Below are 23246 nucleotides of genomic sequence, written 5' to 3'. Positions count from 1 at the left end.
AAAAAATAAATAAAGGCTGAATATGCCATATCTAGGGCTGACAGCTATCTGCAGCCGCCGTCTTTCTAGGTCATTTTGTTAATTCTTCCTACTGCAACAATGCATCTTAATTACAAAAGTCCTATATTAAATGAGAGCTCTCCCAGACACTAACACATAAATTTCTGACAGTTCTCCAGCCCTTCTAGAACTATTCCTTTAAGACTGTCTCCAGTCTTACCTAGGTAGCAGAAAGAGAATAATCCCCCACCTCTGAGATTTACACAAAAATTATCAGATTACAGGGTTGTAAACAACTGTTGCTTCTGGGCTCCATTAAGAGCAAGGAGATTTTTAAATTCCTGCTCTTCCTCCATAATGACTCCAGGACAGGTGCTGCAGTATGACCAGTGGTGAAGATAGACTAATCCCAACAGGAACAAGAAAGGAGCAGGGTTGGGGAGAACGTGTCTGGAATAAAAGACAGCCATCTTCCTCCCCTTCTCTTGCAGTGTATCTGTTGAGGGCTACTTAGCTTTGATCAGCTGCGCTGGTAACGGCAGCAAATTGAACTGGTATCTCAAAATGACTCAGGTGTATTATTCAAAGAGGGGTAAAATGAAAACAGTGAAGACAGACAGCAGTCATCAGTTGGGCACCATGTGATTCAGCAAAAAGGATATGCCCATTCAAAGGTTACAAATGGCCTTCCTTAAGTGACAGGAGTGGCAGTTCAATGGGACTTGTATCCCCCAGCAATGAGGACCAAACACATGCCTTCACATGTGGTGTCATCTTTAGCCTGCACTACAATTAAAAAAAAAAAAAAAAAAAAAAAAAAAAAAAAAAAAAAAAAAAAAAAAAGGCAGTCTGAAACTATTTGCAAGGCATACAGGATAGAAGAGATTTTGAGATTTTTAACATTCCTTCAGCACTCCTTAGATGAAAAGCTCTTGCTGTGTCACTAATTACCACTCAAAAACAAAGCTTACCGCTGACTCACACATAAGGTTCAGGTCTTGCTGATGTCATTCTCTGAGTGCAACATACCTCACATTCCAAGCAGTGGTGAAGTCGGGGTTCAGCAGCAGCAGGGTACACGTGATATCTATCAGCTCTAGTAAGATTGAACAAGAGACACAAATATTATTAATGATTTCCACTTAGCAGCGTTCTCTCTTCACTCGCTTACTCTGTGGCCATCCTCAAATCCTCTCCTCTGCAGGCTGCTGTACCTACAGATGCTCACCTCTGAAAATCACTGCTCTGTCTCATTCCAGAAGAAATGCTAGCTTAATTTAATAGGGAGCAAAATGAAGGACTTCCGTCTTGCTAACAACTTACAGTTAAGAAGTTTTAGCTTGAAATTTCTGCTATAATCAAACATACAGTTTGTCCTCAGTGAGGGGCAGCCATTACATAGAATCCTTGAGTATTTAGTGATTTAAATTGCAGACACACCGTATATATCATACACGGAGAATTCTTCAAAGAAAACCCAACAGTTTTAAAATAAGAAAGTACCATCAAAAATATATCATACTATTTCAGTACAAGTCTGCAGATGGCTGCCATATACTATACTGTTACAAAAAATACACATACTATAAAAAACCTGTAGCTAGGAAAATGAAACACCATAAAACTTTAAATATATTCTAAAGTGACAGCCTTGCTTCAGACTGAGGTTTTAAGAGTAAGTCACTAAAAAAAGCACACATGGAACATTTGTTTGCATCCTTGTGTTTAAGCACTGCACAGACTGTAGATTTACGTATTACACTTATTTTTAACAGTGCTGTAGAAGCAACACTGAGGTATATGGTTGCTAAGAATGGAAGGGTAATTTTGTTGTAACTAGTCTTTTCCTCTGCACTGCACCACTCGGGCAACTTGAGTCCCACCACAGTAATCGGTGGGGATCCACGAGGATAAGTTTGACATACTAAGGACTGTCACTGAGTTGGCTCCCTTAATCTCTGCTCCCAGGAGATGCAGCGTCACATCAGTTAACCTGTCCTGCAATCACAACTCTTAAATTTACAAGGTAATTTTGCAACTGAGTAAGAAGAAGAAACTTGCTTCAAAACCGATGGTGACTATCCAGCCTTTTACTGCCAAGAAAGTTTGGCTACACTCCCTCCTAATAAGCCCGCATTTAACACATTAAAACAATTGTACTTCAGGTGATTTCCAGCAAGTAAGAGGCACTTTATTACTTTTTAAGGGGAAAAAAAAAAAAAAGGAAAAGGAAAAAGAAGGTCTCTTGTGTAACTAGATCTCCGGTTAGTGTAGTTAATATGACTGCAAAATGAAATTTTAAAAAGACACTGATGAAACGCAACAATAATGGAGTATATTAACTTAAAATGCAAAGGAACATGGCTTCATGTATCTTTGAACCAGGACTCTGAAAGAAGTTAATATTTAAGTGACTCAAAAAGTGGAATTCCTTTGCATATTATTGTATGACTGCTCTTTCATTTATGTTCCAGAAAGTAACCTTGTGTTTCCCATGACGTTCCCACTTAGGAGGAAGATGTTAGGCCATCATGTAAAACGGGGAGCAGGAAAGAGGAAATTTCTTCACTGTCCTCTGTCGATCTTGCACTAAGCTTTTAGGGTGATATTTTAAAAGTAATCTCAAGGAACTATTTTAACTTTCTATTTTCATGGGGTTTAGCTGAGACCTTTTTTTCCTTTAATGAAAGATTTCCTTTTAAACCCCTCTTTGTTGGCAGGGAATGACTACTCCTCATATGCAAAAAGCTTCCTCCTAATTTGCTGCCTAAATGTACAAAGCTTTTCCTTTGACTTACCCAACGCCTGAACCAGCAAAGGGCTTCAACACCTATTTAATTTTATACAGATCAATTGCCCTGGATTGAAATATCCAGGATTAATCACATACGTAAAATTAAACACCTCCTAAGTGTTTTACTGCCTACTGTTTCAATTTTACATTCAAAAAACTTTAGTGGCAACATTTAACAACACACCAGTTATAAGGATCTACAGTTAAAATCATGAGCTGTCATGTTTCATGTAGGTTTTCCATTTTACTTTCTCACAATATTAGCAGTTGTTATATAGTTTTAAAACTCTCAATTTTACATATCATGAATATACATATTTAAATGCTCTGATTATTCCGCTATTATTACCTTGTGTCATAAACAATGCACACAAATTGCCTTTCAAAATGTAATAGGCTAAGAGCTAATAATAACTCTTCGAAGGTAACATAAATCTTTACATCAAATTCAAAATACTCACTACATGGCAACTGAGAGTTTCTTCAAGGTAAAAAAAAAATTTAAAAAGTCTGGAAGTGCCAGCGTTGTGGATAACACAAAGCAAGGCTAAATACCTTTATTCAATTAATTGCATTTCTACCCCATCCAGCTGACTTTCTCCCCAACTGGTTATTGACAAAAACTGACAAATCTGATTATTTACAAAAACAAACAAACAATAACAACACCCACCACCACCAAATGCAAAAACCCTGAATCTAAAGGCTCCAGTGCTCAAACATGGGAAGTTGTGCTATAAAGGAGATCTGTTTGCAGAACATCTACATTTGTTACAGGAGAAAAAGGTGTTTGCTATAGGAGGAAAAGGTAAATGAAACTGCAGTGCAGGATAAGAAGAAAAGTAGAGACATGGAAAAATACCGCAAAAAAAGAGCAGGATTAGAGGCAGTTCTGAATTAAGTCACCAAAAAAATCCCGAACTTTTGACAGTTGGATTTTGTGAATACAATAAGAGGTTTAGTAATTACTAGGTACTACCACTGTATATGCTACAGTTAAGCAAAAGCTTATTACAGTCTAGTTTGGTCCTTTGACTACCTTTTAGAAATGGTTTTCATAGTATACATAACCCCACTCAGAAGAATACAGTTTGTTTATCATCTTAAATTATGATTTCCAGTTAACATCTTAACAGTTAACAGTTATTCCAGTAACGTCAAAGGCCTGGAACAGCACTAAATCAAGCCAAACTTAAACAGAAGTTTTGTCTACCATTTTGTCCATTTTCCTGCTACAGAGGTATCCTAAACATTACCAAAGGAAAGAAGCAGACAAAAGGAAAATCTCAAAGCAATACTTGATTCTTTCATGTCAACGTTTTTTGATGCTTTACACAACAATAGAATAGAATAATTTCCAATTCAGATTGGAAAAGACCCTTAAGATTGTCAAGTCCAACCATAAACCTGCAATCCAGGCACAAACACTGCTCCTCAAACGATCTCAGCTCTGTGAGATCAACGTTATCCACAAACCCTGAGTCTGTGTGTGCTTCCTACATCCAGATCCACAATAACAGGTACACCAGCACTAGAGGAACACTCCACTTCAGGTCTGCAGCTGCAGTGTTAAGCACGTGCTCTGTCATTTTCTCAAAAGAGGTCTGTGATTAATAGTTATATATTGGCAAGTGATTAATATTTATATATTAACCAGTTACAAATGAAGCTTTCATGAAGTGTGGATACTGAGCCAGAGATGTCAAATGACACCATTTTAATAACCTCTGAGCCACTTTTCAATAGAAAGCTTATGGCAGATATGGCACACAATGATAGTAGTTGCCAGCTAGTTCCATCTGTATCAATAACACAAAACAGCGTCTTTTATTTACCATTCAAAAGTACTTTCTGCTAGATATATTTTAAGCAAACTACAACCTCAAGTATGCTCACAACACACATGTCCTTTTGTACATGGAAGTCTCCCCCACTGCCGAAGGACAAATATAACAAAATTTTTTTAGCTCATTTTCTTTTTAAATACAGCTGTATCCAGATTCTTATTTTCATAAGTGTATTGCACTAAGATGTTCTTTTCAGGAGAGTGTTGTAAAAGCAGTAACACGCATTTATGTAAAGTAAGGACATTCTGGGAGTATGCACAACGTTACTTTGCATAAAAAGAGAAAAGTTTGTAGCAATTTCAGAACACCATCTTGTGATAATAGAAATAATATGGATGCATAAATTAAAAAGATATTTTGGAGAAAGCATAAAAACATATTGCAAAATTAGGATTTCTAAACTGGAACAATAGCAAAAAGAGCAGCAGTCATGATTCTGGATTCCAAGACACCATCTTATTCAAGTATCTAAAAGAAAACATAACTAAATTAAACATCTGTTACAGTAAGCTGTCAATGACTGATTATAAAGCACTTCCTTCTTTCATGATCATGCCAGAAAAAATACCAAACACATCTGAAAGCAGACACTTGAATCAACACACTGTTTTTCTTCCCTGTTCTATTTAAAATGGATCACAGTAATACGACCAAGACAAAAGAGGTAACAAGAGACTACATTTGCAATCACTGTTCATTACAAGCATCAACAGAATATACAATTGAGTTTTGCAGCAGCAATAAACAAATCTATCCCTTCGCTACATTTAGAAGAAAACAACTACCTTGGTAAATTCCAGCATGCACTTTTGTCTACAACAAGGAATTTAGAGGAAAATCCTTACAGATATTTCAAGCATACAGAAAACTTAACATCTCCTCATAGAGTATACCTACTTACGCAAAATTAGAGAAATTTCCACCTTCATTTCCTCCTACCAATGCAGTTCAGAGTCTGCTAAAATTCCTACCAAATGTGAAACTTGATTATGGTAAAACATACTAAAGCTGCACCTTGTTTCACAAGCAGGTTATTAACAGTGAGGTCCTGATCAAGTTTTCCAGCAGTGACACAAAACCTCAATAGGCGTGGAAATGCTGTAGATGACCTCTTTTCGCACATTTTACACTGATTTCTATAATTGAAGAAACAAAGGAAAGTGAAGTTTTGTTTTTAAAAGAAGAAAGCCAAACAAGTCGCAACAAAGGGACAGCTTACCTAAGCTTCATAACACTCCAGTATTTACCAACACAGTTTTATGATCTGTGTGTTGAGAGGAAGGGTTCTGCAAGGCTTCATCTGGGAGGGAAGCAGAGACACTCCCCAAGGAGTCAGCACACCCTACCATCCTGGAGGGACAGACAGGTGCCACAGCGTCACCGCAACAAAGCGCCTGGACCGGTGTGAATGGACACAAATCTCAGTGGTTTGCATTTCGGCTTGACACAACTAGCTTTTGTCTGCATGTCAGTTTCCAGGGGAGGACTTCTCTCTAACACTTGAGATGGAAATAAGAAGTGTCCCTGCTGAAGATCTGCAGCATAATCAAAATACACCTCACAAACTCCTACCTCAGACCTGCAAAAACCACTGAAACAAGAACCACTGGTCTTGCTAACAAGATCAGCTCTTTAAATGCTAAAATTTGGTTTTGGCTACACATCAGAGTCAATGTTATTTATGTTCCTTATATAAAGCTCTTTTTATTGAATTGTATGATTGTCTGCATTATAAATCCAGAACTAGAAACCAGTGACTGTGATCTGATTGCAATCAGAACTGAAGGCATCACCAGGAACTTGGTGGCAGCTATCAAAACCATCCAGGGCTTACTAGGTCCAACCATAAACCACAGAGACTAAGTAAGAAATGGAAGCTACTTACGTTAGACATATACATCCCCTAGGAATAAAAGTCTTTTAAAGATGTCTGCAATGAGAAAGAATATTTAAGAAAATAAATGATGTGAAAATAAAAAATAAAGGACAATGCAAAATTTAAGAAGTGCATGAAACAATTCTCAGGTAATCACATAATGACCCTCTGTTGGGGGGTGCAGGAAACACACAAAAAATATCTCTTAGACAGAAATAAAATGCAGACAATGCAAAGGTCAGTCATACACAACAATACATGAAAAAAAGAAACCACTTCAGCTTTCTTAAGCTACTCTTTTGAATGGAAAATGAGCTCCAAGTATCAAGCCAGTGCTTTGTCACTCTAACACCACCCAAGGTACACAGCAAGCACTGGAGACTATGTTACCAGTACAAAGGGTTCCTCTCTATCATGATCTTGTTTGCAAAGAGCTAAGAAGTTCCTATGTATGAACTCTCCATATCCAGTAGAAGGCAAGCACATTTATGCTCACATTACGAACCTTCTCTGCCATTTAATGCTACTCTTTTCAAAATGCTTGCGTTCTGTATCCATGTGTTTGTAATAAGGAATTAAAAGTCTGCTTCATAACTCCAGACCCCACCCTCAGTCAAAGAAAAGTAGGCAACATTCATTGCCTTAAGAATTCTCCCTTGCCAAGATTCTTCCTCCACTGTCCCTGCATGCAAAAGAAGCTCAAATGCACATTTCTAATAGACTCATCTAACACCATCTGTCCAATCCCTTACCCTCTGCTTTAATGAGGGGAAGTGCACAGCTGGCTTCATCCACTTAAGGTGACACAGACTATAGTAATAAAATATTAAAGAGGAAAGTGAATGGCAGTTCTATCAATAAAAAAAAGATGTTACTAACTCCTTTCCTGATCTACACAGACCTACTCTCAAAACATACATGTTCAAGACAGCACAGCATGTTAGTTATATGACACCTAGATGCTAGAGTCCGCATCAGATGTCTGCCAGCATCCCACTATTTAAAGCATAATTATTTAACCCACTAGTTCATCAAGCAATCAGGGAGAATACCGTTGCAATCAACACAATCCAATAGATGGTAGCTGTTGGGTACATTCCAGGAGGGGAACATAGTCCAAGACAATAATTTTAAGGCACAATGGACATAACCATTATACATTAGGTTAGTTTCACGCAAGCAGAAAAAAATTTACAATATGATAAGGGCCTCAAACTGAATTCTGTGAGTGGTCACTGGTTCTTCAATAGAAAAGATATCCCTCCTTGTGGGACACAAAAATGTTACAAATGCCTCAGCAGATAGAAGATACAAGTAAGAAGCCTCAAAAAGATCATGAACAAACACCAGACACTGACATAAGCCTACAGTAAGAACATTTTTTTATGCTGACTGCTACTCAGATGAGAACTGAAACCATGAACAAAAAAAATAAATAGTTGCTTAAACTACATTTACCCTTCTTCATTCTTGCTCTGAACACAATAGGACACTGTCAAGTATCTCCCATGTCACACACAATTATAATTCTTAAAAAAAATATTCAAAGTAGACCACATATACGAAAGTATTTTTCATGCAAGTAAAACAAACTAAAAACCAAACCAAAACAAAAAGATAAAAAAGGAAATAAAGCTTTGCAATTACCAAGATGTATGAACTAATGATTTCTGGTACCCCTACACCTGAAAAACACTGCACTTGTTTCTTACTTTAGGTCCACACATCACCACAGTTTTCCCTCTGACTCAGGAAAGCAGGACAAAATTCCTTCTGTAAAGATTAACATCACTCCCCTAAATTACTCTAGGGAATAACTCATCTCCTTCTAACTCTTCCAGCTTGGCGTGAGACAAAGCATTCAGATTTTCAACTAAGCAAACCTACAACTCATTTAGGTTGCTACAACTCATTTAAGATGCCAAGATGCACAATCCAAAGCCTGCTCTCCCCACCAGTAACAGTCAGTTCTTTCAGAACAGGTTAAACTGGCTTTAAGAAAGGCCATGGCATCCTGGCCTGGATCAGAAACAGTGTGGCCAGCAGGACGAGGGAAATGATTGTCCCTCTGTACTTGGCAGTGATGAGGCCCCACTCATGTACTCTTCCAGTTTTGGGCTTCTCACTAGAAGGCAAACACTGAGGTCCTGGAACGTGTCCAGAGAAGAGCAACGAAACTGGTGAAGGGTCTAGAGGGTAAGTCTTATGAGGAATGGCTGAGGAACTAGGGTTGTTTAGCCTGGAGAAAAGGAGGTTGAGGGGAGACCTTGTCGCTCTCTGCAATTAACTGAGAGGAGGTTGTAGTGAGGTGGGGGGTTGGTCTCTTCAATGAGAGGAAACAACTTCAAGTTGCGCCAAGGGCGGTTTTGACTGGATATTGGGAAAAATTTCTTCACCGAAAGGGTTGTCAAGCACTGGAACATAATTCCCAGGAAGTGGTTGAGTGACCATCCCTGGAGGTGTTTAAAAGATGTGTAGACATGGCACTTAGGAACACGGTTTGGTGATGGACTTTATAGCATTTACAGTTGGACCCAATGATCTTAAGGGTCTTTGCCAACCTAAATGATTCTATGATTAATAAAAAATGTGCACTAAGAATCACATAATAGACTATCATCCAACTGGGTAACTTACCATCTTTGTTCAGCCACTGTTTTCTTTGTCTGTAGAGGAGAAGTTTATTGTGGACATATGGCAAAAGAAACTTGACACACCAGCTCTCCACACCAAGCTTGTTTTCTACCAGGACGATAGGGCTTCGGTTATACCTGGCTTCAGGGCAGGGTATTAATCCAATTTCATCTCTTAAAAAACAGAAACATACATAATTAAAATTATTTCCAGTAGATGCCAATTACTTTTCTCAATAGAGCAGAATGGCAATGCTTCCCACCCAGTCAGTCCACCATCATTTTCCCTGTTTTTACTGAAATCCGTGTTCATTACCCTCAATTCACCTTCTTGATTCTTGCTGGAGTGCAGGTATGACAAAAAGCATTTTCAGAAAGCCATCCTCTGCAAAACTCATGCAGTATATTAACTTGGCAAATAAATGATTCAAACATGTTTTAAGGCATGAATAAAAATTTAAATTGTGCAAAAAAAGTAAATGCATTTAACTCCCGTACAATTTATTCAGACACAATATAAAAGCCAGTTGTGGTTTTGAGTTATGAGTCACCATAAAAATTTTCTATTAGTTCTTCAGTGTTGTATTAGTAGAAAACCAGAAATATTTTAAGACTTGCTGAAGACTCTGGAGGTAATAGCACCATGATTAGATAAGCCAGCATGAATTCCAAATTCTTTAAATGTTCTCTAGGAAGATTCATTTTGGTGATTCTGGCTCTTCTCACTTTAAGATAATTGGAAAAGTTTTATTAGATTTTCCCAAAGATCCCAAATGAGGAAGGTCCCTGTTTTATATTTTTTGTTATCACCTAAGCAGTTTAAACCAGCTGAATTAAGGCAAGTAACCCTTGCTTTGTGAGAGATGCGACGGAGCTCTAACTGCTCCTGTAAGAGAAGACACATTAACCAGCAGAGGCACCTAACTGACCCAAAGCTTCCAGAGTGCCCTGCAGCAGCGTGACCAGGTGCTCTGAAGCCAAAGATTGCGCAGAAGTAAATCACATAGACAGCAACATGTGTATTTCCACATGTCCCATTTTACCTTCTCCTATGCAAGGCAGCCTGCTGAACAGGGGGAAGATTTCAGGCAGAGAGGCCAATCTAATTAAATGGCAACTTTGTATGGGAGGCTTTAATCAAGCCTTTAAATAAACAAAAACAGTGATGGCCACAAAAATTCCTATCAGCAGACAGAGCAGAAGAGACTCGGCTGTTTAGTTTCAAAGAGCCATAACGTATTTTCCTTTTTCCTCAGCTTTCCCTAGCATGAAGGGATGTTGGAAGAACAGCTTTAATAGCTTCTTAAAAACAAACACAGGTTGTCAAGTATTCACACTTGCTTGGACAGAAAGCAACATTATTTTATACTTTTCCATTATGCATGATTTCACCACCAACTTGTGTTCAGCGGAAAATTTTATTGCTGAAGAGGAAGGACCTCAGATCTCAGGCAGGAAAAAAAAGATCTTTTGTGATGTCAGATAGAAAGCAAATCCTCCCTCTTACATTTTCTCAATACAAAGTCTACAGACACATTCCAAGGGTCAACCCCACAGCCCCAATTCAATTATCGTAAACCAATTTTGTTACTGGACTACTTGAGTGTACCAATTTAGTTCTGTGTCCTCATTGGATTACTACCTAAAGTAATCAAAAATTACACAATGTGCTTGTTTAAGAATATACTTGCTTATTTAGAAACCTGATTTAATCTTCCATACATTGCAACATACATCAAAAACCAAAAAGAGCACAAGTAACTCAATGTAAGGCATGTGCAAATCCCTTGGCTGTCTCCAGACACACACCCGTCCCTTATCCTTCCCTGATCATCTGAGACCAGCGAGAGGAAAACCAGCATTTTCATACCCCACCAATTGCAAGCCATGGGTACCAAAGCAAGATCCTCATACCTTCTGCTCCACTCAACAAAAGTTAAACTCTTCAGGAAGCTAGTCAGAATAGACCTAAAACGACATTCCAGTCTGCTTCTTCAACACGGTACCTTAGAGCCTGAAGCTTGTACCTACTGCTGGCTCCTTTCTTTTATGAATGTTAAACCCAATCCTTGGCCAAATGTTGCCTGGCCTTGCGTATAAGGACATACAGGCCCCCATTTCCAATGAAGATGCAGTCACCCACAGTTTTGCTAATTAACTCTGTGAATTACCGCAAGAATTTACCAGCTGTTGCTTACAGTCCACCAAAAGTAAACAGCAAGGAGAGAAAGAAAAAACAAACACCTACATCCACACCTTCACTTCTTACCAAATACAAAAGGTCTGACTCGGGTGAGCTGAGTTTCACAACATGGCTTTAAACATGCCAAAATGACAGACAGGTAGGGTTTGCACAGAGATGACAAGTCAGCCTGAAACATGTCAATTCCAGAACACATTCCTCCAGCCAAAATCCGCTGAGGACTAGACCACTGCAAAATGAAATTCACCAAGACATGGTGGAAAACAAAAAATGGTTTATCTGGCAACTACACAGCTTTTGCTAAGATGCAAACCAGGGCTCATCATTTGGTAGAAAAGTTGTGTCCAACATCTTGGTATTGTTTCTGATGATCCGCGTGGTTCAGAAATCGTATGTTGCATTCAGTTCCTGAGAAGTAACAGAATCCACAATGCAAAACACCAGGAGGGCAGATTTATCTAAGGCGGGGTGCCTATTTCACAGCCAAAACAATTAATTAAAACCATCTATTTCTGCTCCTGAAGGCCCCTCCAGACTGCAGCAGGAGTAAGTATGGGGCAAGTCTGTCAGCTCAGGAGATGTTGCTTGAGAATGCCTGCATTCAACCTTGATTTATTTCCCAAGATCTCCCACTTTTCTGTTATTGTCTCTTGAATATTAGAAGGTATTTGGTGCCTTTACATTTATTTCCCTCAAAGCAAGTACCACAGCCATGTTCCAAAAACTACATGTAATATCTCTATATTTACAGGATACCACACTAGTTCACATTCCTAAAGTACCCTATGGAAGCAGCTAGAACTTCGTGGAAAATTTTAGCAGGGTTGTCATGAAGTCTGCAGCCATTACAGAGCTCCTTCAGCCTGTGCTGAGACTGTGCAAGACGAGACCAGGGAGATCATGGAGCCACACAATCCATTCCTGAATCATAGTGCAAACCTCGACCAGGGAGATCGTGGAGCCACACAATCCGTTCCTGGACCATAGTGCAAACCTCAGCCGTGGCAGAACATTATTGACAAGCTGTTACAGGGCTCAGCCATTCCATGGCCCTCCCCAAAACAAACCCTAGACAACCTAATTTAAACTTTTAAAACCATGATGATATAAAAGATTCTCTCTTTCACAAAACTGCAGTAGGGAAGAGGCATTTCTTGTGATGCTGCCGTGACAGGTCTTCAGCTTCAGTACCCCATGTGAAGGGACCTACCTTCTCCTACATTGTTCTGGAAGGTCATCTTTAAAATAAGCTAACCTCTCCCCTAGGAAGAGGATATTAAATCATGGCTGGGAGATATGAATGAGGTACAATCAGTGGATACAATGCAATGACAATTCTACTGACAATAAAGTCTGGACCCAAGTCGTTGAGTATTTCTGCAATTATAAAAAGCTTTTAATGCCAGAAGACAATCTGGAGCACGGACACTTGAAAGATATATTACATTACATTAAAATAAGTCTCATGAAAACACTACATGGCTAATGAATTTACAACACTTGAAAGGCAAAGAAGAGGGGGCCTAAATCCAAGAGTTTAAAGTTGTTTTTTCTTTTCCTTATTGTGTAGGGCATCATATACACGTGATTCTCTTTTAGAATTTAAAAAAATCCTCAGATTTGTACAGAAATGCTGGGTTACCACGTAAGAGTTCATCTTTCCAATTACACCCACCAAATTCATGTACTTTTTTGACAAGTGAGTCTATTACTCTTTGACTTCTCATGCAAAAGAACAGCAAAGTTCAAGAAGAAAGTATACATTGATCTGCTCACTGTTGGTGATCCGTTCAGTTCCAGTGGGATAGCTTGTATATACAACCTATGCTTGAAAGACTGGATAAAAATATCTTCCAGTAAATTTCATAGCCTTGCAAAATTGAAAACTAGCATGCTGACACAGTTATCAGACTGAAGAGAACAGAGCTACCAACAAGACAAGGCAAAAAGAATTTTATGTTGTATATTTAGTAAGAAGTAAGCTCAACAAGATGCACAGTCCTCCTGCAAATTTAATTTAAAGCAAAAAAAAAAAGAAACAACAATCCAATGTTCTACTTAATATAAAACTGTATTTTTACATACATTTTAATATTGACCAGAGACAACACCCCTTTTAAAACCTACAAAACTGTGAACTTGCCAGAACAAAACACCCCTTCTGACAGATGCGAAGGGCATAAGCAAACAAACAGTCAAAGACAAGGGACAACAAATGCTGGAAGAGAGATGAGTAGGGGACAAAAGTATGAGACGCAAATAGGAAAAACGTGCACATGGCAGACCCCTTATTTTCATTAGAGCCAGGGAGATGCCAGGCAAAAGAATTCACATCTGGATCTGTGACACAAACAGCCTGCTCAATTCAAGAGGGTAACATCTGTCAGGGACTACAGCTGGCTACTACTGTCTTGGCCACCATCAGGAAGACAAGATGTCTCTGAGGTACATGAAAACATCTGGCCAGCATGGCTGCAACCTGGTGCTCCAGAGGCAAACAGGCATCATAACAAAGGGCCTGCAGTTTATACTGGCCACGCACAGTTCCATTTTGAGTACAGTAGTTCAGAAATCTAGCAGATAGAATTGCCCATTTTCTTCTTCAGGGGGTAAACTAGCAGTAGCTCGTGCTTCCTCACTCGAACCATGACATGGCACGTTAGCCTTAGAGCACGTAACTCTTACAGCCTACTGCCATCTCTGAGATTGCATCTAGGAAAGAAAATGGCAACAGCAGCATACTCTTCAAAAACACAAGCTCAAAGTTTGCTACCAATAAAGAATTCTGGCAAAAGAGTAGGAACTGAGAAGCATCAGAAACATTCATTCACAAATACTGGCTGTTTACAGCACATTCTGCCTCACAACCTAAAAATGAAGCTTCATGGCAAAATGCAGTTCTTTTTTAAACAGCATCCATATGCTGTATTTTAAAACCTGGCCACCCACCCAAGTTGCTTACTACATTTATGGAAACACGAGGGTACTCATTCTAATCCTTTCCTTTAAGCAAAGGCATAAATTAAGGGCCCGTAAAATTTTCCTACGTAGTTGCTCAGCATACCATTTTCTGGAGCAGATTAATAGGCCACCACCTCAGAGACTGCAGCATTTCCAACTGACACAAGTACACTGTACTTACATTATTAAGTTGTTATCCATCATGCGCTACCTCATTTGCCAAAACCAATACGGGCTTTACATAAATAAGATAGAAAACTGCTTCCCTAAACAGTTTGTGACTTAAACCAACAAAAGACGGGGAAGGACAGAGAAATACGGGCGGTACCTAAATGTGGGTGTCCGGGCTGGCCAGCAGTGGAAAGGAAAATAAAAACACTGACCATCTGACCCCCAGACTGCTAGATAAACCCGACTCTCACAAGAAAGCAGTAACTGTAGTTTGTATTCACGCCGTCATTCTGTTTGTCTTCCTTGAAACGGCACCCATGGACAAGGGCTGGCACCTCTGCCAGTGCCAGGTTCCGAGGTGGCACTCATCGAGCTGCACAAGGCTTCGGCCCCCAAGGTCTGCTGTGACCCTGCTACGGCTCTGCCTCTGCCACCGGCAGCCCCCCGGCCCGGCCCGGCTGGGCTACACCACCGGCCAAACGCCGCCAAACCCCAGATTCCAGCAGGGTTCACTTAAGGACTCCTCTTTATTATTAAAAAAAAAAAAAAAAAGATACTCATGGCTTCCAGATTCTAAGAGTCCATGCCGGTTTCCGCAACGAAGTTATTTTTTTACCGAGGAGGCTGTTTTTGCCGGCAGGCTGAGGGAGCCGGCTACCAGCCGGGCCTCCGGCAGCGACTCCGGCCGCCGGGGCCGGTTCGAAGCGTGAGGCGGGAGGGCACGGGAGACGTGCGGCACCACCGACCCGCCCCCACCGAGCCCAGGCACGCCGCCGGCCCTCCGGCCCACCCCAAGCCCCGGCTGGGGAAAGCCAGCCCGGCCCCCGCCGCCCCTCACGGCGTGACCTTGGGGCCGGCACCCGGCCCTAACGGGGCACCGCAGGCGGCGCGGCCCGCCCCCGCCGGGGACCCCCACAGCCCGAAGGCGAGGGAGCGGGGCCGCCGCCGGCCGAGGAGCGGCGCAGGGGGGACTGCCCGCCCGCAGCCCCCCCGGTCCCGGCCCCACTCACATGTGCGGGTTGCGCTGGAAGGCGTTGCGGATGTCCTTCACCACCCTCTGCACCAGCACCGCCACCTCCTCCGGCGACTCGGCCATCTTCCGCCTACCGCCAGCCGGCCCCCGCCGCGCCGCGCCGCGCCGGGCGGGCTGAGCGCTTCCGGGTCAGCGGCCCCCGCGGGGAGCCGCGGGTAAGGAAGGCGGCGGGGCGGAGCGGGAGCGGGAGCGGCCCGGCCTCCCGCCGCCTCAGCCCCGCTCGGTCCCTCGGGAAGGGGCCCCGGGGCTGGGGTCTGCCCGCGGCACCCGCGTTTGCCCTTGTCGGGGCGGGACTCTTTCTATCAGCGTAGCGGTGGGACGAGGGGTAACGGGTTTGAACTGAAAGAGTGGAGATTTAGGTTAGATGTCAGGACGGAATTCTTTGCTGTGAGGGTGGTGAGGCACTGGAACAGGTTGCCCAGAGAAGCTGTGGAGGCCCCATCCCTGGAAGTGTTCAAGGCCAGGCTGGATGGGGCTTTGAGCAACCTGCTCTAGTGGGAGGTGTCACTGCCCATGGCAGGGGGGTTGGAACTGGATCACCTTTAAGGTCCTTTCCAACCCAAACCTTGAGCATTTGCCTTGCCAACTTTATCTATCACGTCCTGGGCTGCATCAAAAGATGTGTTGCCAGCAGGTCCAGAGAGGTGATTCTGCTTTGCTCTGCTCTGGTGAGACCTCACCTGGAGTACTGTGTGCAGGTCTGGAGCCCTCAATGTAGGAAAGACATGGACCTGGTGGAGCGGGTCCAGAGGTGGGCCACTAAAATGATCAGGGGGTTGGAGCACCTCTGCTGCGAGGACAGACTGAGGGAGCTGGGGTTGTTCAGCCTGGAGAAGAGGAGGCTCTGGGGAGACCTAATATTGGCCTTCCAGTCCCTGAAGGGAGCCTACAGGAAGGCTGGGGAGAACCTGTTTACAAAGGCCTGCAGTGACAGGATGAGGGGAAATGGCTTTAAGCTGGAGGGGAGCAGATTTAGGTTGGAGATTAGGAGAAAGTTCTTTACTGTGAGGGTGGTGGAGCACTGGAACAGGTTGCCCAGGGAGGTGGTTGAGGCCCCATCCCTGGAGATATTCAAGGAGAGGCTCGACGAGGCCCTGGGCAACCTGGTCTAGTTGGGGGTGTCCCTGCTGACTGCGGGGGGGGTCAGACTAGATGACCTTTGGAGGTCCCTTCCGGCCTGGACCATTCTATGTTTCTATGATTCTATGATCTAATTGATGGCACACCTTTTCAGGCTCTCGCTTTGTTCTGTGCAATTTGTGCAGTGTACAGGTTTTATTTCAAATTTGTTAAAAGCAGCAAATTCACCTTCAGTTAGGTAACACAGCAAATGAAGTATTTCCAGCTATATAAGCAGTTTGAATTTCGTAAAGAGGTTTTGGTGAATTAGACCTCAAAGCAACACCTTTAAAATGTCACTAATCATGCCAAAATTACTCAGTGGATTAACAGTCTTAATTTTTCATTTGGTTTTGCTCATTTATTTTTTTCAGTTTAGTGTTAGTATTGGGTACATGTGAAAAGCAGTCAACAGCAATGTTGTTTCTGTTCTGTTTCTGTTCTGAAAGTACTGAGCATTGCAGCAAAACTACTAATGTGCTTACAAGTTGCAAAGGTAGTTAGTGCAATTAACTGACAGTATCCTGTGTATGACTTCACGCATGCCTTTTGAAGAGGACAGAATATTATTTTTATTTAAATGGCATAATAAGATGTATTTAAATTGTGTACACACATTTTCAAAGCTTATAAAGCAGGCATTGGTACTAATGCACATGATGGTGCACGGAAGCTTTTGGGAGTGATTATTGATTTGTCAGCCAAGCATACTTACTTGCTGTAATTTTGGGGTAATTATAATTAATTATTTCAGAAAATATACCTTTGTTAAATTTCACATAGCACATAAGAGTTAACTGTAGAAAATGCAACATCACTAAATAATCTAAGAATTATATGTATGTTATTCACAGAAAAGAAATTTTCCTGGGAAATCCATTCTTAGGACATCTGGGGAGATGTCAAAAATCTTGGAAACAATTTGTCTGAGGTAGGTCCTCTCTCTGATTAAGGATACAAGGAATCCTGCAATTGAGTGTACAGAGACTCCATGACTGCATCTTTTTTGCTGTATTGAGAACAGTGGAAGTTAGCATCATCACTGCATAAGACTGCGGATTCTTCAGTTATGTTCAGTTTACATTTCATTTTAATAGAAGAAAAAATAAACAATTTTGGGGAAAAGGAAGTTAACAAGTTTGAAATTATATCGGTATGTAATCCATTATTTTCTCTGTAAATGTTATCTGATTTTTTACTAAAAGCTCAAAAGTTAAAGAATATCCGCATCCATTTGGGACTTGACTGTAATTGCAAAGCAGCATAATTGAGAGGTTGAATTCAGCCATCCATAAGAGCTAATGGATGTGCTGAAACCACACGACAGCTTAAAACTGTCCTCTTGGCAGTTGTAAGTGGGGCAAACTGTATATTAACATAGTTGAAACACAATCCTGTGTTTTTAAAGCAGCATTGAATTCTGAAAAGTGAGCATTCAATATAAATGGTAGCATTCTGCTCTGGAGATCTTACAATGGAGCGTGTTGATAGCTTTAGCCCAGCAGTTTTAGGGGGAAGGTAAGTTTTTGCTACTTCCAATGCCAGTTACCACTGCAGTGGGTGGCATGTGGTGTGGTGAGAAGCATGGAAGGAGGCAGGAGCCTCCTTTGGTCCTGCAGGGCGAGTCCCTCACTGTGCTTTGCAACGGGGACTTGGTGGAGCCCTGAGTCCTGTTAGCTGAGTGTTGCCGGTCTTGCACAAGAACTTGCTCTCTATATAGGATAAGGTGAAGTCCAGGTGTTTACAGCTTTCGACCAGTGATTTTTCATTGTTGTTTGGGTTTGTTTTTTTGCCAATGTCTGTGCTAGTCTCCCTGTTGCTCTTCCAGTTTTCCTTTAAGTTCACCTCTTTTTCTTTAGCTTTTTGCTTTGAACTGACACCAAGACCTAAACCTATATACAGGCCTTCTCCTTTGCTCTAATTTTGCAACAACCTGCCACACCGCATTTAAGTTAAGCTTCATGCATGGTGCTTACAGGGGTACCCACTACCTGACAAGGCTTTCTGGATTCCTTTGCTGTTATCCCTCTCTTATGTTACAGCTGGAACTGAAAAAAAAAGCTAGTTCACAGGCTTGTTTTAGCACAGCGCGTAATTCAGATTAGAACTGACTTTTCTCTAGACCAATGTGACTACCCCCTATCATATAAACCCAAAGAGTAGTTACAGTCTTAACCTTTAATTGCCACCACTGATCTCAAGATGTGAGGCAAACCAACAGCAGTGTTTGTAATATCCCAGTGACTCATGGTGGTTGCAACTGTCAGTTTATCCAGTTTTATACCGTTCCTATCAGTTTATCAGTTTTTTACCATTCATTGACTTCTTGTGATGATGGCATCTTGCATCTCTTAGTTCAACCATAAATTGTCATAGTCCAGAGGACGGTGGTAACAGCAACAATTAGTTTAACTGGTCTTCTCCTGAATTTGTGTGTTAACTGTTTTCAGTCTGAATCCTTGCCTTACCCACAAGGCCTAATGCTGGCCTATTCCAGTGCTACTAAATGTGTTTTCAAAGCCTGGACTGGTGCTGGCAGTCCGCCTACCTACTTTCTCAATTTCTTCGTCCCCCTAAGATGTTTTTCCAGTCTCAATCCAGCATTATGGTAGACAGATGGGAGAAAGAAAGCATTCAGAGAACTATAGGTAAGGAGCACGAGCCTTCGATTTCAAAGGAAACAACCTTTTCTTCCCTCTCCCGAATTCAGTTATTTTCCTGTCCTTAATCTAACCCTTAAATCAAATCTCTTAAATCTTTTCTTGGCTCATACTAGTACTTGTGCTTTCTTATAGTTTTTATGTTGATAGAATTCTGTAGGCAAAACTTTCTAGATAATAGGAGTCATATTTAGCATCCACTGCAATTACATGTCCATGGAGGTAAACAATGCTTCTTGGTTAGAGTATAAGCAATCTTATCTCAAGTATTCATTTGAAACACAGTTCAAAGTGCAAATCCAACATTGTGTTCTTACATTAATGTAAGGTGTCATTCTCTCTTCACTAAGAGACTAGCAGTGCTTGTAATGATAGGCTCCAATAAAATGAAAAGGTCTGAAATTTGCTGGCAGAGCTTCTGTAAATGTATTCAAAAATGAACTGACACTTCCAATATAAATCTTGTGTTTTGTTTTGCATGAATATAAAATAACTGAGAAGAACTATGTATGTAAAATGTACATTTTTTTATCTGCTGTTATTAGGAGAGTTGACACAAGACTTCTTCTTCTGGCACTTTTTGAACACTTTGTACTCAGAGTTGTATACTTGAAGACTTTTGGGACTTAGCCCTTGGCTTTTTGCATTCTATTTTTAGGTTTGGGCATAAATTCAGATGGCAGTGATACACACAGCCTTTGCTCACACGTCATGTGTACCAGGACGTGGCCACCTTAGTGACCCCCCCTGGACTCTGCATTATGTCAGTATCTTTCTTGCTCCAGGGAGCGCAAAACTGGACACAGTACTCCAAATGTGGTCTTTTAAGTGGAGAATATTTCATTTGATTTGGCTTCTTGAACTGTTTTAATAAAATGTCTTAAATAATTACAATTTTTAAATGGAATTTGACCTCCAGTGCAGTTACCAAACAGATTGAGAGGTACGTGTGAGGTACCAGTGCACCATCTATCCTGTTTTGAGTAGAAGATTAATTTTTTATAGTATCGAGGCTTCAGCTTGTGAATCCATAGCTCTCAGAAGTCAGGCAATGCTGTTCAGATTAAATTCTCAAGAGTGGATGGAAACTCTGTATAAAATAATTACTTGTGGTTCAGGAACTTGCTTTTCAGTGACTACAAATAAAGATTATTCCAGCATTTATTTAGGTCTTCCTTTACGCCCCCCCTCTAAACTTTTCAAAATGTATTGATTTGATAGAAGTGAACAATTTTGTTTAAGCCTCAATGAGTTCAATCAAGCTAGATAATGTAAAACCACCAATAAGCAGAGGACTATTGAGATTAACAGCTGTCACCTCTGAAGCCTTCAGATCCTGCAATACTCAGTCCTGGTACAGGCAACCTTAAATGCCGTAGTGCATTATGCAGATACTAACAGGGATTGCTGGAAATAGGGAGATGCTATCAAGAGTGACTTTTACTTTGAACTGGGGACTTGTTTGTTCCACCATACCGTAAGTGCTGAAATTACATTTTTAGTCCCGTTGGTGGTAAAATACATGTGGACCCATAGTATAATGGATGGATGAAATCTCGCCTTTCTTTTCAAGGCTGGGAAGCAAATAGAAGGATTCTTGGCATATGTATGTGGTTTTGATATCTGCCAGTGCTGTTTCAGTTTGCATCTTTTCCAGTTATGGTTTTGTAGTGCTGTTGATGACTCACATTCTGAATACCTCTTTACATAAAGTAGCTTTGAGGTGGTGAATAGGAGAGGGTAGTTGTTAATCTGGAGAAGGTTTAAAGGATGTTGCTAGGGAGGAGCTCTGCTAGGTGCACATTAATGTACTTAAAGAGGAGTTAAAATATTTCTGGAAACATGCTATAGCTGAATATATCTCAGATAGTTTTGTTGCTGTTTAATGTTACTTTTGTGATAAATGATTTTTCCTCAAACAGGATTCCAATTAAAGTTTACAATTTATTAAACGAGTAAAGACAAGCAAACAGCCCTGGGTGCACCGGGAGTCTCCACTCAACCAAGGCACACACGTGCAAGTCCCGTTTTGGGTTTATATCGCTTCTCCTAATACATATTCATACAAAGGTTGGCCTATGCTAATGATAGGCCTGTCTTCTTTGGCGCATGCCCTCCTCACCTTCTGGAATCTTCTATGTGTTTTCCTTGGCTCACCCCCAGGATGACCCCCGACTCCAGGCGTGTGCCCCACAGACCCCTCCCGCTCAGCACCACGCGGCCAGTAACAAAAAACTGGTTTCCTTAGGGGTTCTTACAACAAACAGAAACTACATACATACAATCCCGCTTCTCCCAAGCCCATGGTCACACAAGGACAAACAGAACAGTTAAAGATATTAACACGAATCAGGTGAACACATTTCACAATCCCCCATCTTCTTTTTTTATGGTATTGATTCGCGGTTTTGTTTCTAATTGAGTCAATACTTGCCAAATTGGTGCCAATTTTGGATTTTCTTTTGCCTTTAGTATACTGCAGTTATCTGCATTCCTTGTGTGACCAAGTGTATCAGTTTAAAAAACTGGGTCTTATATTTCCTAATACACAGGATCTTCCACCACAAACATAACAACTAGCTACATTTTAATGATTTTTAGCAACTGTGGGAATTTCATATTTTACTCCTGTTTCTATTTCATGATGAGTTAAATAACAGTTTTGTGTATAACCTTAAGGGAGTTCTTTTGGATCATAGCATACGGTCTTGTTATCTTCTCTACATAATGCATCACCACACATTGACTGCAGTTATTTTCCGTCGCCAGAGTCGCGGAACTCACCCCGAGCAGGAGCACACAGTGATCGGCGGTCACAGCCCGAAGGGGTTGCAGCCCTTGGCAGACCTTTTCAAGCCGCAACACCGGTTCCCCTCCGGTCTTGCCCTCTTCTTTTATCCTAAGGGGTGGCCTTTTCTGATTTGTATGTATGCTATGTCCCAAAAATTTGGTATATACTGTGGCCTAATAGGTACCCACTTCGGAGTCTCTCTATTCACCAATTTTTACAAGAGTAAGTCACGATAAAATTCCCACAGCCACTTAGCTTATATTCTTTGATGAAGGCCTTTTCAGGTTCGTCTGGTGGTTAGCTTAGTTTCTCTGGGCTCAGATGTGACTCTCCACTCCTCCTTCACTGGAGCTTTTACTCGCGACACGTGTGTCCATCCTTTTTCAGCAGTTCTCACAGCCGTTTCTGTAGTTAATAAAACAAGAAAAGGTCCTTCCCAAAGGGGAGATAAGTTTTCTTCTTTCCATGTTTTTATTAGAACCTTATCTCCTGGTTCTAACTGATGAATCGCAAATCCTAAAGGTGGTGTTTGGGCCACCATCCCAATTTCTCTTAACTCTTTTCATCTTTTTCCAATAGAATTACATATTTTAGGATACTTTGATCCTCAATTACATTATTCCCCAAAGGCATTCCTTGAAAATAAGGCATGCCATAGAGCATTCATATGGTGATAATCCAGTCTCACTGTGTGGTTTAGTTCTTACGTTTAAAAGTGCCAACAGCAGAACCAATTGTTCTTTTATTGTTTGATTCATTCTTTCTACTTTCCCTGAGCTCTGTGGGTGCCATGGAGTGTGGTATTCCCACTGAATACCTAATGATTGACATAATAATTTTATTATCTTAGATGTAAAGTGTGTGCCCTGATCAGAATCAATGTACTGGATTATCCCATATCTAGGTATCAAGTGTTCTAACAACATTTTTACCACCATCTGTGCAGTAGCTCACGCTACAGGATAAGCTCAGGAGTGTCCCAGGATGGCTCTGAGCACCCTCCTCTCCTACCAGGCACATGTTCAGCCCTTTGGGGTGACTCTCCCCCTTTCTGCCCCACTCTGCCCGCAGCCTCATCCTGCGGGGGCCGGGCATGGAAGTCCTTGCCTGGCACCACAGACTGAATTGGACAAAGCGTGCTTAGCTGTGAACATCGGC

At 41.3% G+C, this 23246-nt stretch overlaps 1 protein-coding gene across 1 annotated transcript in view; it reads right to left on the bottom strand.

Moving 5' to 3' along the window:
- PTAR1 (protein prenyltransferase alpha subunit repeat containing 1) overlaps positions 1–15595 on the bottom strand; it is a 28366-nt gene extending 12771 nt beyond the window's left edge. Inside the window, exons 1-3 of the mRNA XM_014942665.1 lie at positions 15496–15595; positions 9155–9324; positions 1030–1096 (exon numbers count right to left, since the gene is read on the bottom strand). Of these exons, the coding sequence (XP_014798151.1) occupies positions 1030–1096; positions 9155–9324; positions 15496–15581 (323 nt within the window). The 5' untranslated portion in view covers positions 15582–15595. The remainder of the gene's footprint in view (positions 1–1029; positions 1097–9154; positions 9325–15495) is intronic.
- Positions 15596–23246: the final 7651 nt, after the last annotated feature.

The sequence above is a fragment of the Calidris pugnax genome, unplaced genomic scaffold (genome assembly GCF_001431845.1).
Source record: "Calidris pugnax isolate Ruff unplaced genomic scaffold, ASM143184v1 scaffold109, whole genome shotgun sequence".
Taxonomy (NCBI): domain Eukaryota; kingdom Metazoa; phylum Chordata; class Aves; order Charadriiformes; family Scolopacidae; genus Calidris; species Calidris pugnax.
The sequence above is the reverse complement of the archived record's forward strand: the minus strand, read 5'-3'. Positions and strand labels throughout refer to the sequence as shown.